General features: G+C 53.2%; 1 protein-coding gene across 1 annotated transcript in view; it reads right to left on the bottom strand.

Moving 5' to 3' along the window:
- Positions 1 to 4,107: 4,107 nt before the first annotated feature.
- The window catches only part of LOC142255901 (uncharacterized), a 62,915-nt gene continuing 44,198 nt past the window's right edge, over positions 4,108 to 22,824 (bottom strand). Inside the window, exon 8 of the mRNA XM_075327349.1 lies at positions 4,108 to 5,410. Coding sequence (XP_075183464.1) covers positions 4,108 to 5,410 — 1,303 coding nt within the window. The remainder of the gene's footprint in view (positions 5,411 to 22,824) is intronic.

The raw sequence follows: 22,824 nt of genomic DNA, 5'->3' as shown, positions 1-22,824 counted from the left end.
GACGTGGTGAGTTTCCCTTTTTTTTTTCCTTTTCGAGGTTAAGCACAGTTTGTTTTTTTGCACAGAACAGCAGCTGGGAACAACAGTTAACTGGAATCTGGAAAACCCCTTTAAGCGACCTATGTACTTTAGACTAAGGTTTGCCTCAATCTGCCAATATCTGCTAATAATGTAATGTGCATGGAGCCTCCTGAATACTGTAATATTGAAAAATGTCTCCAAATAATCAATATAAAGGCCAAGCTAAGTTCAGTGATCTCCCAAAAAATGAATATACTCTTGTTACAAAGAGGCTTTGTTTAAAAATATATTACTTTATTAATCAAAATATAATAACATAAAAATATTAAAACACAAGGCAAGAGGTTTTAAGGAAAAAAAACTCTAGCACTGCCCTCAAACGAAGCGTGAAGCGTCATCAGGGGCAGTACTGGTGTCATTCACTGCTTCTAGCACCACCCTCTAATGAAGTGTCATCAGGGGGCAGTGCTGGTGTCATTCACTGCTTCCAGCACCGCCCTCAAATGAAGCGTCATCAGGGGGCAGTGCTGGTGTCAATCACTACATCTAGCACCACCCTCAAATGAAGCATCATCAGGGGGCAGTGCTGGTGTCATTCACTACATCTAGCACCACCTTCAAATGAAGCATGATCAGGGGGTAGTGCTGGTGTCATTTACTGCTTCTAGCACCGCCCTCAAATGAAGCATCATCAGGGGACAGTGCTGGTGTCATTCACTACATCTAGCACCACCCTCAAATGAAGCATCATCAGGGGGCAGTGCTGGTGTCATTTACTGCTTCTAGCACCACCCTCAAATGTAGCGCCATCAGGGGGCAGTGCTGGTGTAATTCACTACAACTAGCACCACCTTCAAATGAAGCATTATCAGGGGGCATTGCTGGTGTAATTTACTGCTTCTAGCACCACCCTCAAATGAAGCATCATCAAGGAGTAGTGCTGGTGTCATTCACTACATCTAGCACCACCTTCAAATGAAGCATCATCAGGGGGCATTGCTGGTTTCATTTACTACTTCTACACCGCCCTCAAATGAAGCATCATCAAGGAGTAGTGCTGGTGTCATTCACTACATCTAGCACCACCTTCAAATGTAGCGCCATCAGGGGACAGTGCTGGTGTAATTCACTACAACTAGCACCACCCTCAAATGAAGCATCATCAGGGGGCAGTGCTGGTGTCATTTACTGCTTCTAGCACCGCCCTCAAATGAAACATCATCAAAGAGTAGTGCTGGTGTCATTCACTGCTTCTAGCACCACCCTCAAATGAAGCATCATCAGGGGGCAGTGCTGGTGTCATTTACTGCTTCTAGCACCGCCCTCAAATGAAACATCATCAAAGAGTAGTGCTGGTGTCATTCACTGCTTCTAGCACCACCCTCTAATGAAGTGTCATCAGGGGGCAGTGCTGGTGTCATTCACTGCTTCTAGCACCCCCCTCTAATGAAGTGTCATCAGGGGGCAGTGCTGGTGTCATTCACTGCTTCCAGCACCGCCCTCAAATGAAGCGTCATCAGGGGGCAGTGCTGGTGTCAATCACTACATCTAGCACCACCCTCAAATGAAGCATCATCAGGGGGCAGTGCTGGTGTCATTCACTACATCTAGCACCACCTTCAAATGAAGCATGATCAGGGGGTAGTGCTGGTGTCATTTACTGCTTCTAGCACCGCCCTCAAATGAAGCATCATCAGGGGACAGTGCTGGTGTCATTCACTACATCTAGCACCACCCTCAAATGAAGCATCATCAGGGGGCAGTGCTGGTGTCATTTACTGCTTCTAGCACCACCCTCAAATGTAGCGCCATCAGGGGGCAGTGCTGGTGTAATTCACTACAACTAGCACCACCTTCAAATGAAGCATTATCAGGGGGCATTGCTGGTGTAATTTACTGCTTCTAGCACCACCCTCAAATGAAGCATCATCAAGGAGTAGTGCTGGTGTCATTCACTACATCTAGCACCACCTTCAAATGAAGCATCATCAGGGGGCATTGCTGGTTTCATTTACTACTTCTAGCACCGCCCTCAAATGAAGCATCATCAAGGAGTAGTGCTGGTGTCATTCACTACATCTAGCACCACCTTCAAATGTAGCGCCATCAGGGGACAGTGCTGGTGTAATTCACTACAACTAGCACCACCCTCAAATGAAGCATCATCAGTGGGCAGTGCTGGTGTCATTTACTGCTTCTAGCACCGCCCTAAAATGAAACATCATCAAAGAGTAGTGCTGGTGTCATTCACTGCTTCTAGCACCACCCTCAAATGAAGCATCATCAGGGGGCAGTGCTGGTGTCATTTACTGCTTCTAGCACCGCCCTCAAATGAAACATCATCAAAGAGTAGTGCTGGTGTCATTCACTGCTTCTAGCACCACCCTCTAATGAAGTGTCATCAGGGGGCAGTGCTGGTGTCATTCACTGCTTCTAGCACCCCCCTCTAATGAAGTGTCATCAGGGGGCAGTGCTGGTGTCATTCACTGCTTCCAGCACCGCCCTCAAATGAAGCGTCATCAGGGGGCAGTGCTGGTGTCAATCACTACATCTAGCACCACCCTCAAATGAAGCATCATCAGGGGACAGTGCTGGTGTCATTCACTACATCTAGCACCACCTTCAAATGAAGCATGATCAGGGGGTAGTGCTGGTGTCATTTACTGCTTCTAGCACCGCCCTCAAATGAAGCATCATCAGGGGACAGTGCTGGTGTCATTCACTACATCTAGCACCACCCTCAAATGAAGCATCATCAGGGGGCAGTGCTGGTGTCATTTACTGCTTCTAGCACCACCCTCAAATGTAGCGCCATCAGGGGGCAGTGCTGGTGTAATTCACTACAACTAGCACCACCTTCAAATGAAGCATTATCAGGGGGCATTGCTGGTGTAATTTACTGCTTCTAGCACCACCCTCAAATGAAGCATCATCAAGGAGTAGTGCTGGTGTCATTCACTACATCTAGCACCACCTTCAAATGAAGCATCATCAGGGGGCATTGCTGGTTTCATTTACTACTTCTAGCACCGCCCTCAAATGAAGCATCATCAAGGAGTAGTGCTGGTGTCATTCACTGCTTCTAGCACCACCCTCAAATGTAGCGCCATCAGGGGACAGTGCTGGTGTAATTCACTACAACTAGCACCACCCTCAAATGAAGCATAATCAGGGGGCAGTGCTGGTGTCATTTACTGCTTCTAGCACCGCCCTCAAATGAAACATCATCAAAGAGTAGTGCTGGTGTCATTCACTGCTTCTAGCACCACCCTCTAATGAAGTGTCATCAGGGGGCAGTGCTGGTGTCATTCACTGCTTCTAGCACCCCCCTCTAATGAAGTGTCATCAGGGGGCAGTGCTGGTGTCATTCACTGCTGAATCTTCTTCATTGCTGCACTTGTACAAGACAGTACTGTCTCGAATGTCTAATTTGTCTATTGTTTTAGGACTTTCTTTTCCTATTTCTAGAACTGAGCTGTGACATTCTCTCCCTATTTTAAAATCACTCTAAAATGACTGCTTCATTTCCTGCCTCTGCTTTTATACAGCCTTCAATAATTCCTTCTGATTGGCTATACCATGTAATGAAATAGCTAAAAGGCATATTGCAGAAGCCTGTGTGGATCTTCTTCTGTGGCTGATGAAATTTTTTTCTAATGTATAAAATGTTGGTCATCATTTTTTTGCTAATTCACAATAAAAAAAAAAAGCGCAAATTTTTCGAGTTCGAGTTCGGAGAGGTGCACACACCTAATGCAGCTTGGCTTCTTAAGCTGTTATCTGCATTCGCTAACGAGACCTGAAAAAGGTACAGTAGGCCTGTATATGGCATTCTATGGCACATTCTTTGGTTTCCTGCAATGCAAATTAAATACACATATAATTGTTAGCCAAATCCTCGACAAGCCAAAATTCACATATAGAAACATACAGCATAAATAGCTCCCTCATAGGCAACTTCTCTTAAAAGAAAATCTATATTGTGTCATTCATCTCATGATCTCAGGATATGTTTTGCCAATGGGGCAGGGCATATATTCATGGAGTTAGAAATAGGCAATTACAAGAGAGACGACATGAACACATTTACATAAGGAGACAGCAACAGCAGTTGTCACCTTCATTGTTTTCTTCATATTCATAAATTTCGCCATTTTCATCATCTTCGTACCTTTCTTCACTTTCGCTCCCTTCATATATTTTGTAAATTCTGCAAACTTGGTCAATTTCGACACTTTCTTCTCTTTCACCACCTTGATCACTTTCATGAATTTCTTCTCTTTCACCACCTTTGTAAAATTCTTCTCCTTCACGACCTACATAAAATTCTTCTCTTTCCCCACCTTCATAAAATTCTTCTCCTTCACCACCTTCACCTTCATAAAATTCTTCTCTTTCACCACATCCACCTTCATAAAATTCTTCTCCTTCACCACCTTCACCTTCATAAAATTCTTCTCTTTCACCACATCCACCTTCATAAAATTCTTCTCCTTCACCACCTTCACCTTCATAAAATTCTTCTCTTTCTCCACCTTCATAAAATTCTTCTCCTTCACCATCTTCACCTTCATAAAATTCTTCTCCTTCACCACCTTCACCTTCATAAAATTCTTCTCCTTCACCATCTTCACCTTCATAAAATTCTTCTCCTTCACCACCTTCACAAAATTCTTCTCCTTCACCACCTTCACCTTCGTAAAATTCTTCTACTTCACCATCTTCATAAAATTCTTCTCCTTCACCACCTTCACCTTCGTAAAATTCTTCTACTTCACCATCTTCATAAAATTCTTCTCCTTCACCACCTTCACCTTCATAAAAGTCTCCTCCTTCACCACCTTCATAAAATTCACCTCCTTCACCATCTTCGTAAAATTCTTCTCCTTCATAAATTTCACCATTTTCATCAATTCCGTAAATTTCTTCACTTTCGTCATTTTCATTGGCAACGTTTTGCTTCGTAACAAAAAAATAATTCAGCTGCTCTTGAAGTTCTGGTGAGGCTTTAGCAATGTCCATTACCTTGATTCTTCTGGGGTCCCAGACACAATCCTCTTCCAGCCCACTTCTAACCATTCCACAGTTTGGTGGCACCCAGGCGGTATCGTAGCCATGTTCATTCCATGTCTTCTGCATAGGATGACCTTGGTGTTCAATTTTCTTGACCCTGCCTACACTCACTCGAAGCTTCAGGACAACCTGTTCTGACTTGTCATATAGGGGGTATCTCAGAGCTTTGTTTATGTCTCTGCTAACATAGACCCCCGATCCCAGCATTCCGGATGGAGGAGATTGCGCAAATCCATCTTCAAGAATTTTCTGAGCTGCAGAAAATGTGGTGCCGTGGTACATTACGTAGATCTTTCCATCTTGCGGCAGATCATTACTATGGAGAATGAGTTCCTCAAAACCAGGCATGTGTTCCTCTTTCCAAATATCTCCAAAGTCGTTTGAAGAATCCCCATATTGATTTGCCATGATCACTATAATAAAGAAAGATAATTTGTTTAAAAAAACCCCAGCAAGAAATGTTGGTCAAGAGGAAGAAATTGGATAACCATTGGTCCAACACATTTATTAATAAAGATTTCTTATGAAGTTCAGAAGAGGATTAGAATCTCGCTGGAAACTGGAGAAGACACCAATCAGTAAGTATTGAAACACAATTACATGACACTACATGAGTTTTTGTAGGTCAGATTTACATTGTGACTGGTCATGTTACACTACCAACGTTTTTGCAGTTTTGCAGCGTACCTTCCATTCTGTGAGAATGATCATGATAATTAAACAAATAATGTAATGAAAGGTTAAGAATAGTGATGAGCGAGTGTGCTTGGCAATGCTTGTTACTCGATCGAGCATGGAGGTGCTCATGCACGTCCATGACTCAGCTGAGTATCATGGGTGCTCAAGGGCCACGCTCAAATCTTCGCCCCCGCATGTTTTGCGTCTGTTTTTCAACCACTAAACATGCAGGGATTGCCTACCAATCACAGTAATGCCGTAGCCATGTTGGCCGTATTACATCATTGGGACTTAAATGAGACCCTGGAGCTCAATGCTTGGCCCACTACTGTTCAGGGTGAGTTGATGTAGGAGGGAGAGCTTAAGTTAGAGCAGTGTTTGTAGACTTGCACCTTTCATGCGGCCCTAAAGGGTGTTTTTAGACTGGTTTAACATAAATAATTGAAAAAAAACGACATGGGGTTCCCCCTATTTTTGATAAGCACCCAAGGTAAAGCAGACAGTTGAGGGCTGTAATTATAAGGCTGGAAAGGCCCATGATTATTTGGCCCTTCCTAGCCTAGAAATAGTGTGACGCCCTGGACTAGCCAGGGGTCACAGGGTACAACAACAACACACCCCACACCCCCAGTTAGGAACACCAGCCACACACAAACCCTTGTTACCTCCCTCCAGAGGCTGATGTTCACACCAGGTGGGAGGCGGCGCCAGGCGGTTGGCCCCACCCTTCGAGGAGTACACAGTCCTGGAGGCAGGAAACAGTAGTCAGTTCAGCTCAGGAGGAGTTCCTGCTATGCTGTCAAGCGTGGCAGTCAAGTTAGTGAAGAGAGGTGAAAGTGAGCAGAGCTACTGCAGGTGTCCGGGTTGGAACCCGGGCACGTAAAACAAGGTTGGCAGACGGTGGTAGCCGTCTGCAGGAGTGGTGGACCGAAGTTACACCGGAGGACCGGGGTTGGGCGGTGGCCCACCGGTTCCGAACATGCAGCAGAAGGAAGCCAGCACCATCAAGCAGGGTTACGGACCCCGGCCAGGCTTGGTGTCGCTGCAAAAGGCTAAATCCGTCAGTGACCGGGACCCTAAGGGTTCCCTAACGTTAAAGTCCCGCTATAAAAGGCAACCGTGCAACCGTTCGGGTGGAAAGCTACCTCCAAGAGCTAAAGACCCAAGGGCCAGCGCCTGCGGGCAAACGGGCTCCTCCGGCAACCAAAAGCTGGGGAGCGGGCTACCGGTGAGAAATCATTAGAGCCATCACAAAAACACAGGTGCAGGAAGAAGACCGCTACCCGATTGGGGAAGAAGAGCTGTGACCGGCTGCGGATTACCGTCCATCCAGACATTTGGTTTACCATCACAGACTGGTTCATTGCAGTGAGTACCACCGTGCCGTCAGGCACAGCCCCGCGCAGCCCCCGCAGCCCTGCACCTCACCGGCCAAGCCCAATCCGTCCACTCTACCGGGCCCCGGGACCACCGACCCCTACCCACGGAGGGGGAAAACATACAAGCTGCTCCCTAACACCGTTCCCGGGATCCCCGTCATCAGCAGCGGTGGTGCCCACCTTCACCACACACCGTGGGTGGCGTCACGGACACTATCCCCAACAATCAATCCCCTTTTCACTGTCTGGCGAGGAGCGCCGCTCGAGTCCCCGGATCCGGCCCACCGCTCGAGCCACCGAGCAGCAGCAGCAGCGCCGGACCCGAGCAGAGTAGGCGAGCGCAGCGCCCCGCCGCCCGACACAACTTGGCGTCACGAGCAGGATCCCTACCGCTCTGCCGTTTGGTAGAGGTGCGCCTTGTTGCCCGCCGGCGGCGTCCGGCTGAAAATTTTCAGAAGACGCCATCTTGGGCGCGAAGATTTCCCGCCTCGAGCACCCTCTCGAGCAGTGAGGGCGCGAAAACCGAAACCCCGCCCCTGAAGAGGGCGTGACCGGAAAAGACCGAGGGGGGACGGAAACAAGATGTCGGTGCCGAATGGAGACGCTGAAATGGCGCTGGCCGCAGGAGCGGCAGTGCTTGGCGGCCGCATGTAAATAGCGCCGAAGAAGTGCAGGGGAGCCAGGACTCTGCTGAAACACGTTCCTGGACCCCGCAGCAAGATGTGCCAGGAGCTCCAGGCCACCCCGTTACCACTGTCACCGGTAGCGGAGCCCGCAACGTCTGTGGGAGAGGGCCCAGACCTGCGGCCCCCGGGCCTTACCTTTACCACCACCCTGGCACCCGTCCCGGCTTCCATCCTGGCCGCGACGGAGATGACGACGGCTCCGGCAGTCCGCCCGGCCGCAACGGAGGCGATCTTCAACCAGACGCCCGCACCGCAAGTCACGCTGACCGTTCCCAGGCACCCGGCCTCGGCGGAGGCACGGCGGGGATGTAGCTGCCGAGCGGCAGAGCAGGCCACGTCACAGTGGGGTCCCTCATTGCTGAAGGTGCCGGTCATAGCCGGAACGGAGGGATCCCAGCTGGGCCCGTTCCCCACACCCACAGACTGGAGCCGGTTGAAGACGCTCCATGCTGGGAGCGGCAGCCACGGCAGCGGTGACACAAGACTGCTGCTTAAGGGAGAAGGATGCGGCAGCGGCCTACCGCTGTAGACTGTTGTCCCCGTTGGGACCAGCTGAACCGTTGACTGTGTTTTGTCCCTTGTTTCCGTTACCGCCTCCGGAGAGGCTGATTTGGAGGATGGGCCTGGAGGGAAGTGATGGCCCAGGCCCGCCACTACCGTAACCGGTGGCGATCCTCCGGGGGAAACCGTACCCGCTCGGGCAATCTGGTGCTGGACTGGGGTCAAGGGGTGCTGCCCACTTCTTAGGGGCAGCATCAAGGCTAGGTTGCTTGGGTGGGTGTGAGCGGAGACCGTTTGTTGTTAATAAAAATGTTGACCGTTTGTAACGTTAAAGAAATGTGCCTCCCGCTGTGGGATGATTTAAAATGCTTGATTTACCGTTTTTTATCTTTTTACAGTTTGAAAAAAAAATAAAACCGGTGGTGGACGGCAGCCCGCGGACGGTCTGCATTTAACCAAGGGGGAATGTGACGCCCTGGACTAGCCAGGGGTCACAGGGTACAACAACAACACACCCCCAGTTAGGAACACCAGCCACACACAAACCCTTGTTACCTCCCTCCAGAGGCTGATGTTCACACCAGGTGGGAGGTGGCGCCAGGCGGTTGGCCCCACCCTTCGAGGAGTACACAGTCCTGGAGGCAGGAAACAGTAGTCAGTTCAGTTCAGGAGGAGTTCCTGCTAGGCTATCAAGCATGGCAGTCGAGTTAGTGAAGAGAGGTGAAAGTGAGCAGAGCTACTGCAGGTGTCCGGGTTGGAGCCCGGGCACGTACAACAAGGTTGGCAGACGGTGGTAGCCGTCTGCAGGAGTGGTGGACCGAAGTTACACCGGAGGACCGGGGTTGGGCGGTGGCCCACCGGTTCCGAACATGCAGCAGAGGGAAGCCAGCACCATCAAGCAGGGTTACGGACCCCGGCCAGGCTTGGAGTCGCTGCAAAAGGCTAAATCCGTCAGTGACCGGGACCCTAAGGGTTCCCTAACGTTAAAGTCCCGCTATAAAAGGCAACTGTCCAACCGTTCGGGTGGAAAGCTACCGCCAAGAGCTAAAGACCCAAGGGCCAGCGCCTGCGGGCAAACGGGCTCCTCCGGCAACCAAAAGTTGGGGAGCGGGCTACCGGTGAGAAATCATTAGATCCATCACAAAAACACAGATGCAGGAAGAAGACCGCTACCGCTACCCGATTGGGGAAGAAGAGCTGCGACCGGCTGCGGATTACCGCCCACCCAGACATTTGGTTTACCATCACAGACTGGTTCATTGCAGTGAGTACCACCGTGCCGTCAGGCACAGCCCCGCGCAGCCCCCGCAGCCCTGCACCTCACCGGCCAAGCCCAATCCTTCCACTCCACCGGGCCCCAGGACCACCGACCCCTACCCACGGAGGGGGAAAACATCCAAGCTGCTCCCTAACACCGTTCCCGGGATCCCCGTCATCAGCAGCGGTGGTGCCCACCTTCACCACACACCGTGGGTGGCGTCACGGACACTATCCCCAACAATCAATCCCTTTTTCACTGTCTGGCGAGGAGCGCCGCTCGAGCCCCCGGATCCGGCCCACCGCTCGAGCCACCGAGCAGCAGCAGCAGCGCCAGACCCGAGCAACCCGAGCAGAGTAGGCGAGCGCAGCGCCCCGCCGCCCGACACAATAGCAGCCCACAGCCACAACAGAATTGGCGCATCCATTTGACACAGCAGAGTCTAAGGTCAGGTACACATATCCGGCTTTTCGCCGGTTTGACGGATGCAGCGCACGCCAGTACAGTATGATACAGTACAGTGGCAGCGCCGCAACCTCCGGGTCACATGCTCCGGTCACATGACACATGTGATCGGCACTTGCTGTGCTGCCAGTCTACTGTATACACTGTACTGGCGTGCGCCGCATCCGTCGAACCGGCAAAAAGCCGGATATGTGTACCTGGCCTTACAAAGCCTCGGATCACTTAGGTGCACAGCCTGTCATAGGCGTTGGTTGGTTCTGGCTTCACTGCTCTCCAGTACAGCAGGAGTTAATTCCTGCTGGCCTGTGATCATATGCTGGGAGCTTAGGCTGCTGATCACCAGCACCCTTCACCCTCTGTAAGGCTTTGTATTCTGGGGCTGAGTCTTGGATATAGCTTCTGCTTCCTCGGTTCCTGTGGTTATCCTGCTATTTGGTGATCTACAAGTTGCGGTTTCGCCTGGTGTGTGAGTCCTCCAGTTGTGCATTAATTCCTTACCCCTTTTGCTTTACTCCCCAGTTCACATACTGTCCCCCCTTCTTGTTTAAGTGCACTGCGTTCGAGTTTTTGTTTACCCTTGTCTGTTCCTATTTGCGGGGGTTTGGTTACTGGGTTTCCGGCCCAATTGTGCAGGTTTTATGGCAGTTTTCGCAACAATATAAGGGCGATTGTAAAAGGAGAGCACTGGACTTTCCTTTATACTTTACTCTCTTTTTTATATAGGATTAAGTTCAGAAAACTGTCACAAAAACATATTGTATTCTAAGTCATCTTTTTCGCTTTGTGCATTTAGATACAAGTATGGAACGATACCCGATACCATATAATTTGCCAACTCTAATATCTACTCACCGGATGTAAGAGACGGCAGGAGGGAGTTTGCTTCGCCGTATTTTCACTTGCCCACTACTTCTGGCTTTAGTTCTAGCGAACTTTGACTGAAGATGTGATTTTTTTTTTACGCTGATAGGATGAGTTATATATTTACTTAGAATAGTAAAATAAAGACACATTCATCAAACTCAACCAGAGAAAGGGTGGAACTCACGAGTAATAAAGACATGCTCTGATATAGACAAAATGACCAAAAGTACATGCACACCTCAACATCACAGTGCATGCACTTGCGGAACATCCCATTCCAAACCATTGACAGGGTCGTCATGAGGCTGGGGCCACATGGGGTTATGTGCGAGCACTCACATGACACTCGGCTCTCGCTCGCAGTGGGAGCCGAGTGTCATGTGAGTGTCATGTGACTATGGTCTGATCGTGCGATCAGACCACAGCTGCTGGGGGAGGGCCTGCGCTGCAGAGGGGAGGGCCAGCGCTGCGTAGGGGAGGTCCTGCGCTGCGGAGGGGAGGGCCCGAGCTGCGGAGGGGATGGCTGGCGCTGCAGAAGGGAGGGCCGGCGTTGCAGAGGGCCCACGCTGCGGAGGGGAGGGCCACGCTGTGGAGGGGAGACCCGGTGCTGTGAAGGGGAGGGCCCATGCTGCAGAGGGGAGGTCCCGAGCTGCGGAGTGGAGGGGCGGCGCTGCGAAGGGAGGGCCGGCGCTGCGGAGAGGAGGGCCGGCTAAACGGTGGAGAGAGAGGGATTTATTTCCCCATCTCCTCCATTGCCGGCTATTGCCATTCTCGCAGTGCACACCGGTGTAACACAAGTGCACTGCGATGTTTCTCTCGCCCCATAGACTTGAATGGGTGCGAGTGGAACAGAATCACATCCCACCGGCAGCATGCTGCAACTGTTGTCTCGGTCTGATTAGGGCAGAGAAAATAATCGCTCATGGGAGTGGGCACATAGAGTAATATTGGTCCGAGTGGAATGCAAATTTTTTACCGCATTCCACTCGCTCCGTTTTTCTCTCCGTGTGTCCTAGGCCTTAGAGTGGAAGGGAGGTGGGGGAGCAGACTGGGCACACAAAGATGGCCCCCTGCTCCTGCAGCCCCTCCATGCAATGCACAAAGGATAGAAAAAACAAAGATCAAAATAATATAAACATATACCCTTCTGTAACTAATTGAAAGCATAGTGCATATAGATAAACATAGGGGACTAAGTAAACACTGTTTTTGATCAAAAAAAGCATAAAGCCACCCCACTGCTACAAGGTGTACCCAGTTGGGACAGTACCTACACTCTCTAATATTTAAACCTTACCATGGGTCAAAACAGGCCTCAATGCGAATAAAGGCTGAGAGTGACCGGGTCCCAACTGGACACACAGTCATGGGAAGCATTAGATGAAATGCCCGGCTCACTGAGACGGGGCCGCACCCTATTTGTACTACATCCTCTTTGGTCCCGGAGCATCTCTCTCACTCTCTCCCAATAATGTCAGGTCAGAAGTTGAGAGACGTTCTTTTATTGATGGTATATTTAATATACCATCAATAAAAGAACGTTTTATCAATTTATAGCTTTATTGGGATAATTTGGTTTAAATAAGCTGTTGGTTTATCCCGATTGGATATTGAATTGTGGTGATTTATGGTCAACTCTTCTAATTTTGGGTTTACAGAAGTTGAGAGAGATAAGGACGGGCAGCTCAGTCCTGTGTTTTCCTCCTCCTCATCACGACTGACATTTTCACAACTGTCTTGGCATCTAAACAAACAAAGCAGCAGGACTCGTATCACAATTAAAGGAAATCTATCACCAGGTTTTTGCTGTATAATCTGAGATCAGCATGATATAGGGGCTGACACGTTGATTCCAGTGATGTATTGTCACGCTCCCCGGGTCCTCGGCTCCCCTCCCCGGGTCCTCAGCTCCGCTCCCCGGCTCACCTGCCACGCTCCCCTCGTCCCAGCCTCCGGTGCCCGTCCTCCATAGGTCCTCTGGTCGCCGATCCCGGCGTCCGACATCTTCCCAGGCCCTGGCCGGCTCTCCTGCGTCCTCCTCGCAGCCTCCTTCCCTGGCTTCTGGCACCCGGGCCGCGCGCATGCGCATTAGGGCACGCGCGCGGTCACTGACCCTTTCTTAAAGGGCCAGCGTCCAGTAACAGGAAATGAGGTTAGTCAGGTTCAGGGTATAAAGGGGGTTCTTGTCCAAGGGGGCGGGGCCTGATCTTCGTGTTCCCTGAGCTAGGAGTCAGGTCTCCTGGTGTTTATGTGCCTGTACTCACCTATCTCTCTTTGTAGAGCCGTACCTGCCTCGCCATCCAGTCTGCCGTATCCCGAACCCCGCACGCTGTCCGTCTGCCATCCGACAGCACCTGCCATCTCGGATCCCTGCGGTGACCCGTCATCTTGCTCCAGAGGTTCCGGACTCCGCCTGATATCATCTCGGCCTCCGAACCTGAGCTACGTCACCAAGACTACCTTCTGTGTCTCCGTGGTCCCAGGGACTCCTCCGCTGTCTTCACTTGCACGGACTATCCTGCTGCCCTTCAGTGCTTCAGCTGCCGGACTCCCTACCTCCATCTTAGAGTTCGGTCCAGTGGATCCACCTCCTGGGTCTGCCCGACCGCCCGGCCGTGACAGTAAGATCAGGCCATGGATCCCGCTGCTGCACTAATGGCCCTGCAAGAGGAACTCCAACGCCAGCGTGAAGTCCAGACCCGCATGCTGCAATTCATGACCTCCGTGGACACCCGCCTGTACACATTACAAGCATCAATGACGCCTGCGGCACCCAGGTCCCCCGCCAGGCAAGCCATGGCTCCCGTACCAGTGGCAGCCTCTTCAGATGCTTCCCGACTCCGTTTGGCGTCACCTCCTCGGTATGCTGGAGATCCCAAGACCTGCAGGGGCTTCATAAACCAATGTTCCCTTCACTTCACGCAGCTGCCACATCTGTTCGCCTCCGACCAAGCCAAGGTCGCCTTTATAATGTCCCACCTAGAGGGCGAGGCGCTGGCGTGGATGAACCCCTTGTGGGAGAAGGAGGACCCCATGACCAAGGATCTTCAACAGTTCCTACAGGCCTTCCGCAGTACCTTTGACGAGCCAGGACGCGCCTCTGCCTCTGCTTCATCACTCCTCCGCCTACGTCAAGGGACACTGACGGTGGGTCAATACGCCATCCGTTTCCGCACTTTGGCTTCAGAACTCGGGTGGAATAATGAGGCCCTAACAGCCGCCTTCTGGGAAGGACTCTCGAGTCGCATCAAGGATGAGTTGGCGGGTCGGGACGTGCCCTCCACCCTAGATGCACTGATCGCCCTAGCAACTCGTGTGGACATACGTTTTCAGGAGCGCTCCAAAGAGCTATCTCGGGAGAGACGCCCGGTACGGCATTCTCCTCCTCCGCAGAAGTCCTCCGTTCCTCAGTCATCAACAGCTGGGATTCCCGTCCACGAGCCCATGCAGATCGACCGAGTGCGGCAGTCTGAACGACGTCGAGCAGAGCGGCTCGCCCAGGGCCTCTGCTTTTACTGTGGTGAGGACACCCACCTGCTACGCTCCTGTCCAGAGAGGCCGGGAAACTCCAAAGCCTAGGGTTGGTAGGAGAGGCCACCCTAGGTGCTGGGACCCTCTCTGACCCAGTTACATGGACAGTGCAAGTGACCACGGGAGAGACGCGGTTCACGGCTGATGCCTACCTCGATTCCGGGGCAGCAGGCAATTTCATCCAGCAGGCCACGGTGGACAAGTACCGGGTGCCTGTCATGCCACTCGACAAACCCCTAGTGATTGCCTCGGTGGATGGGAGGCCTCTCTCTGATACCATCTCCTTGATCACCAGGCCTGTCGAACTACGCATCGGTGCTCTTCACACCGAGAACATCGCTCTCTACGTTCTCCCACACATGTCCCACCAGATCCTGTTGGGACTCCCATGGTTGCGGACACATGAACCATCGGTTAGCTGGGGTACTGGCGAAGTCACCCGTTGGGGCTCTTCGTGTCATGAGAGGTGCCTAAAGTCCATACCACCCCTCCGACGACCTCCGGTTCCTGAGACCCTAACGGGGCTGCCTTCGGCCTATTGGTCCTTTGCCGATGTCTTTGACAAAAAGGAATCCGAGGTACTGCCGCCACATCGTCCATACGATTGTGCCATTGACCTGCTTCCAGGGACAACCCCACCTAGAGGACGGATATATCCTTTATCTCCAGCCGAAACCAGGGCCATGTCAGATTACATCTCAGAGAGCCTAGCAAGAGGGTTCATTCGGAGATCCTCCTCTCCTGCTGGAGCAGGTTTCTTCTTTGTCAAGAAGAAAGAGGGAGACTTACGCCCATGCATAGACTACCGGGGTCTCAATCAAATCACCGTGAAAAACAAATACCCCCTGCCGCTCATTCCCGAATTATTTGACCGGCTTAGAGGAGCTCGTGTGTTCACCAAGCTGGATCTTCGGGGTGCTTACAATCTGGTACGCATCCGCTCTGGTGACGAATGGAAAACCGCGTTTAATACGCGCGATGGACATTATGAGTACTGCGTGATGCCCTTCGGTCTGTGTAACGCTCCTGCCGTCTTCCAAGAACTGGTGAACGACGTGTTTCGGGACCTTCTCTACATCTGTGTGGTTGTTTATCTAGATGACATCCTTGTCTTCTCTCCGGACCTCCAAACCCACAGAGAAAACGTACAGCTGGTCTTACAAAGACTGAGAGAGAATCGCCTGTACGCAAAGTATGAGAAGTGTGTCTTTGAGCAGTCTTCCCTCCCCTTTCTGGGGTACATCATCTCTGATACTGGACTGCAGATGGACCCCAAGAAGGTCTCCGCCATCATCAACTGGCCTCCGCCTTCTGGACTGAAGGCAATCCAACGCTTCCTGGGATTCGCCAACTACTACCGCCAGTTTATCCCGCACTTCTCTGCCTTGACCGCTCCTCTCTCCGCTTTGACCAAAAAGGAGGCTAATCCTAAGGACTGGTCACCTGCGGCAGACGCCGCATTTTGTTCTTTGAAGCGAGCATTCGCCTCCGCCCCTGTACTCCACCGACCGGAGTTAAACCGCCAGTTCACCTTGGAGGTGGATGCCTCCTCCTCAGGAGCCGGAGCAGTGCTCATGCAAAAATCCTCCTCCGGGAAGATGGTGACCTGCGGTTTCTTCTCTAAGAGCTTCTCAGCACCCGAACGTAATTACACCATCGGTGACCGAGAACTACTGGCGGTCAAACTGGCTCTGGAGGAGTGGCGCTACCTCCTGGAAGGAGCAGTGTACCCCGTGATTATCTACACGGACCACAAAAACCTGGAATACCTGCGGTCCGCTCAGCGACTGAACCCACGGCAAGCCAGGTGGTCCTTATTCTTTGCCAGGTTTGACTTCCAGCTCCACTTCCGACCAGCGGACAAGAATGTACGCGCTGATGCCTTGTCTAGGTCTCTCATGCCCATGGAACAGGAGGAAGAGACTATCCAGCCTATCATCTCTCCTAGCAAGATTGTTCCGGTGGCTCCTGTCACTCTGGCCCAGATACCACCGGGGAAGACCTATGTCTCGGAGACCGACAGGCTAACGGTCTTACACTGGGGTCATACCTCAAAAACAGCCGGCCATGCAGGCCAGAAGAGAACATGGGGTGCGATTGTACGCCATTACTGGTGGCCATCTCTTCGCACGGACGTCGCCGCCTTTGTCTCTGCCTGCTCCTCTTGTGCCAGAAACAAGACGCCCAAACACCTCCCACATGGCCGCCTTCTGCCTCTGCCGATACCTTCGATTCCGTGGCAACACATAGCAATGGACTTTATTACGGACTTGCCATTGTCATCCGGGCACACAGTCATATGGGTCGTGGTGGACCGGTTCTCAAAAATGGCCCATTTCGTTCCTATGGCTGGACTGCCCTCTGCTCAGGAACTCGCGGACGCTTTTATACAACACATCTTCCGCTTGCATGGCTTTCCATTACACATCGTATCAGACAGAGGAACTCAGTTCACCTCCCGCTTCTGGAGGGCTCTCTGTAACCATCTGGGAGTGACTCTGGACTTTTCATCTGCATACCATCCTCAGTCTAATGGCCAAGTAGAGAGGGTCAATCAAATCTTGACCTCATTTCTACGTCACTATGTTAACGCCCATCACGACGACTGGTCCGCTCTTCTACCTTGGGCTGAATTCTCCCACAACCACCACATCAGTGAGTCGTCCTCCAGCTCTCCCTTCCATGTTGTTTACGGACTTCAGCCTTCCATCCCATTGCCTGTATCCCCCTCTTCGGATGTCCCTGCTGCAGATACAGTAGCCCGTGACTTTGCCACCATTTGGGACTCTGTCAAGGTGTCTCTAGGACGTGCTTCCCTGCGGATGAAGAGACACGCAGACAAGAAACGCCTGGATCCTCCGTGTTTCTCTCCTGGAGACCTCGTCTGGCTTTCTTCCCAGTACGTCCGCCTGAAGATACCGTCATACAAGCTGGGTCCTCGCTACATTGGGCCGTTTAAAGTCCTCACCAGGATCAATGAGGTCTCCTACAAGCTGCAGCTCCCGGCCACGATGAGGATACCCAACTCGTTCCACGTCTCCCTGCTCAAGCCGGTGGTCCTTGGTCCCTTCTCCGCTGCTGCCAGTCCAGCTCCTCCACCTATTGCCGATGATGACATCTATGCGGTAAGGGATATCGTGGCCATGAAGACCGTACGAGGTCGGCAGTTCTTCCTGGTGGACTGGGCAGGGTATGGTCCTGAGGATAGGTCCTGGGAGCCCAGGGAGAACGTAGGCACTCCTCTTATCCGTGCCTTCATGTCCCGGTTGCGGGGAGGGGGGCGTGGGGGGGGGGTACTGTCACGCTCCCCGGGTCCTCGGCTCCCCTCCCCGGGTCCTCAGCTCCGCTCCCCGGCTCACCTGCCACGCTCCCCTCGTCCCAGCCTCCGGTGCCCGTCCTCCATAGGTCCTCTGGTCGCCGATCCCGGCGTCCGACATCTTCCCAGGCCCTGGCCGGCTCTCCTGCGTCCTCCTCGCAGCCTCCTTCCCTGGCTTCTGGCACCCGGGCCGCGCGCATTCTTAAAGGGCCAGCGTCCAGTAACAGGAAATGAGGTTAGTCAGGTTCAGGGTATAAAGGGGGTTCTTGTCCAAGGGGGCGGGGCCTGATCTTCGTGTTCCCTGAGCTAGGAGTCAGGTCTCCTGGTGTTTATGTGCCTGTACTCACCTATCTCTCTTTGTAGAGCCGTACCTGCCTCGCCATCCAGTCTGCCGTATCCCGAACCCCGCACGCTGTCCGTCTGCCATCCGACAGCACCTGCCATCTCGGATCCCTGCGGTGACCCGTCATCTTGCTCCAGAGGTTCCGGACTCCGCCTGATATCATCTCGGCCTCCGAACCTGAGCTACGTCACCAAGACTACCTTCTGTGTCTCCGTGGTCCCAGGGACTCCTCCGCTGTCTTCACTTGCACGGACTATCCTGCTGCCCTTCAGTGCTTCAGCTGCCGGACTCCCTACCTCCATCTTAGAGTTCGGTCCAGTGGATCCACCTCCTGGGTCTGCCCGACCGCCCGGCCGTGACATGTATCTGTGGCGCCCCAGCGGTCTGGTTGCCACAGCAGTGTTGCCCTCCTCAAAAGGGTTAATGCTGAGCCTGGAGGTAGTTGGGGAAGTCCATTGGCCAGTAAGTACCATCATTCAACACAGTTTCTCCCCCGGGCCAGCAGAGGGAGCTCTAAACCTGGATTTCCAGGGAGATTGCTTAAGCTCTGACCTGAGGGAGGAATTAAGGAGTCTGTGAGGAGAGTTCAGTGAGAAAAGAACTCGAGTAGTGTGGTGTGTGAGCTGGGAGCTGAGCCTGATCACTCAGCCCAGGAAAACACAGTCCACAGAGAGGCAAAGAGGAGAAGAACATCGGGGAGTGGAGCGCAGCCAGCTCACCCCGACGTCATCGCTGAAAAACCAAATACCGGAGTTCGGGGCCACTCGAGTACAGGTGGTTACATCCGGAGGACAAGAGGACTGCAGGTCTCCGTCCACTCCACACCCAGAGGTGCAGCTGTAGAGCCAGGACTAGGAGCCAGGATAGGAAGAGCGGCACCTGTGACAGTCCACGCAGCCCGCCATACGGGGGAGGTAATAAATTGCCTCAGAGAGTAACAAAACGGGTCTCAGAATTGCTGAAACAGTGGGACCCCGTTTACCCAGACAGAGCGTAGGGAGCAGGCCTCATTACTCACCTGGGCAGTGTGAGTCCCCTGACTGCTTCCAGGCTACCGGATCGCCCTCACCATCTGTAACAGACTCCCTGGAGGTCACCGACTGAGGACAAGAAAAGGAGAAGATAAAGAGAATCATTGTCTGTGTCTGTTCCTTTCCACTGCCCTGTCAGCCCTGCACCTCATCAACAAACACCATAGACTTTACCAAGCACCAAAGGTTGCCCCGGGGTACCCGCTCTACCTGTGGAGAGCAAGAAACACCTCAGCTGCCATAACATCAGCCCCGGAGGTCTCTTCCAGCAGCTGCGGCTCCATAGCTGCAAATTCCCTCAGGTAGTGTCACGAATTTTATATAAACTTTATTACCATCTCCCCCATACCGCCATTTTAATTGACTCCACCAGGGTCACGGAGTCGGGCCCCGCCACCGCTGACTACCCCGGACTAGTCCGGCCCGACGCCGAGTCACCCAAGGCCCTGGGGAAGGCGAGTCATATCACTTGCTGGACTGCTTAATGTAGTTTTGATAGAATCCTTGTTTTGTCTGACGTAGATGTAGCAGAACTAAGACTGTGTATAAACCCACCTGTAAGGGGGTTGAGGGTTAGGCCCACCCCTGCATTTGTACCCGGCACGCCACTGTCAAATGTAACTGTACGGTTTTATGTGAATTCACCACCAGGTGGCAGGGTTGTAGCACAGTACTCCTCCTGGTACCTGGGTGGGTAGGGAGGGAGTAGTAGTAGGAGGAGGATAGGAATCTATATAAAGGGGTGACAGGAAATATACTGTAGGAGAGTCCCCAGGATCGTGTATATTTAACAGGCCCACAATGATGAGTCTGGCCCAATGGGCCATCCCTACGACCAGGATATGCGGGATCCGGAGTCCGATTCATGAACTGTGTCCCCCAGGAGAGGGGTATAGTCTAACAATCGGGGGTCTGGTGCCCGTTTCACCTGGCGGTTAATGTCGCGGGCGGAGGAGGGGACGCCGCGCCCTCCCACTGCTCGGGTCCGGCTGCCGCGGCCTGCTGCTGCTCGGTGGCTCGAGCGATGGGCCGGATCCCGGGGACTCTAGCGGCGCTCCTCGCCCGTGAGTGAAAGGGGGTTTGGGTGTGGGGATTGTTTATTGTCCGTGACGCCACCCACGGTTGTGGTGATTGAGTGTACACCACCGCTGCTCTGGCTGGGGGGATCCTGGGAGTGATGGTATGGAGCAGCCAGTTGTTGTGTTGCCCCTCCGTGGGTAGGGGTTGGTGATCCCGGGGCCCAGTGATGGAGTTGGGATGGTGGACAGGCGGGCTAGGGGCCTGTGGAGGTGGAGGGCGCAGGGGCAGCGCTGTGCCGCACGGCACGGAGGTACTCACTCAGCCAGTAAACACGACACAGTTCTCGGTAAACAAACGGCTGGTTGGACGGGTCCCTCAGACGGTTACGTTGCCGATGTCCCCTGCAGTTGACGGTGACGGTCTCTTCCCTGCACCTATGTGTTGTTGTTTGGTAGCGATGGGTTCCCACCGGTAACCCGCTCCCCAGCTTAGATATGAACCGGAGGAGCTCCACTCTTGCCCGCAGGCGCTGGCCCTGGGAAACTGGTGCCTTGGCGGTGGCGATGTCTCTCCTTAACGGTTGGACTGTTGCCTTCAAACGGGACTTGGTTGTTGGGAGACAGTCGTCCCCTTCACTGACGGATTTGGCAAATTATGGCGACTCCTAGCCTTGCCGGGATCCGAAAGGCCCCTGCCCTGGTGCTGACTAATCTTCGTATACCGCTCCGGTACCGCCGGGTCACCACCCGTCCACGGTCCTTTCGGCAACCTCCAATCAGTCTCGCCTGCAGACGGTCACCGCCGTCTGTCAACCTTGCTGTCTCAGTCCGGGGCACACACCCGGACCAACTTCAGGCTTCTTGCTGTCACTTTCTCTGTCACTTTCAACTCTCCTCTTACTCTCCCTGTTTACTCCTTCACTTTCCTAGCTTAACTGCCTGGTTTTCCCGCCTCCAGGGCTGTGAACTCCTCGGTGGGCGGAGCCAACCGCCTGGCCCACCCCCTGGTGTTGACATCAGCCCCTGGAGGAAGGCAACAAGGATTTTAGTTTTGACTTTGTGTGTACCTGCAGGGAATGTGGGGTGCGTGTGGTGTTGTGACCCGTGACCCCTGGCTTGCCCAGGGCGTCACATTCCCCCTTAGCAAAACGCAGACCGTCCTCGGGCTGCCCGTCCAACACCGGTTTTATTTTCCTTTTTGTTTTCTGTGAAAATAGAAAAACGGTAAACATAATACAACTTATGACATCATCCCACATCGGGAGGTTCGGTACTTAAACGTTGCAAACATTTTAACGGTTGCGGCTCCGCTCTCTCCCACCCAAGTAACCTGGCCTTGATGCTGCCCCTAAAACCCAGGCAGCACCCCTTGACCCCAGTCCAGCACAAGTTACCCGAGCGGGATCTGTCCTTCCCCTCCAGAGGGTAGCCACCGGTTCCTGTGGTGGCTGGGCCCCAGCCGGCTCTACTGCGGGCCCTCCCTCCAACCTGCCTCTCCGGAGGCGGTAACAGTAGCTGCAACAAACAGATTTTTATTTACATCCCACTAACGTTTGTGGTTGCCCTGCAAGTTCACGGTCTTGTCCATAAGGAGTCCCTTATGCAACTTTTTAAACGGTCCCTACGGGGACAACGGTGCCGGTAACGGACGGTTTTCTCAATCACGGTTAATCAGATGACTGTTCGGTTTCATTTCTTATCATCACTTTTAAAACTTGCAAACTTTTCAAACTTTCTCAAACAATCACAGTGGTGGTCCCAACGGGGACGGTGCAACGGTGCTCCGCTGCCTTTTGCGGCTCAACGGTCCATTCTCACTCGTGGGACTCTAGTGCCACCTTCACATGGTGCACCGCTCTGGACCCCAATGGTAGCTCGCTGCAGGCGATCTTCTTCCATATTCATGCGGGCATGCACATCCACTCTACACCCCTCTCGGGCATCGATCTCCCTGCGCAGCTGCTGTTGCCGCCGCTCCCAGCCGGGAGCACTTTCTGTTTGCTCCGGTTCAGCGTGTGCGGGGGACGGGCCCAGCCAGAGTCCCTCCGTGTCGGCTACGACCGGCACCTTCAGTAATGAGGGACCCCGCTGTGACATGGCCTGCTCTGCCTCCTGGCAGCTGCATCCCCGCCGTGCCTCCGGTGCATCTTTGCTGACGGCCTCAGCCTTCGGCTTCTTCCATTGAAGCGGATCAGGGTGGTCACGAGCTTTTGCTGCAGGTCGGTCCGCCGGGGCGGATTGGCAGGGTACTGCTATCGGTGGTGGTGGTAGCGGGCCCAGTGGCGGGGCAGCAGCAGCCAACACGGGTAGCGGGGGAGGTAGCAGGGCGAGCGGGTATGGACCGGGTCCCTCAGCCGCGATGACCGACCCTCTAGGGGCACAGGGGCGTGGGTCACTTACCCTCCCTTCCAAGACAGTTCTCGGTAAACAAACGGCTGGTTGGAAGGGTCCCTCAGACGGTTACGTTGCCGATGTCCCCTGCAGTTGACGGTGACGGTCTCTTCCCTGCACCTATGTGTTGTTGTTTGGTAGCGATGGGTTCCCATCGGTAACCCGCTCCCCAGCTTAGATATGAACCGGAGGAGCTCGACTTTTGCCCGCAGGCGCTGGCCCTGGGAAACTGGTGCCTTGGCGGTGGCGATGTCTCCCCTTAACGGTT

This window comes from Anomaloglossus baeobatrachus, chromosome 11 (genome assembly GCF_048569485.1).
Source record: "Anomaloglossus baeobatrachus isolate aAnoBae1 chromosome 11, aAnoBae1.hap1, whole genome shotgun sequence".
In the NCBI taxonomy this organism is placed as follows: Eukaryota; Metazoa; Chordata; class Amphibia; order Anura; family Aromobatidae; genus Anomaloglossus; species Anomaloglossus baeobatrachus.
This window is presented reverse-complemented; position numbering and strand designations above follow the sequence as displayed.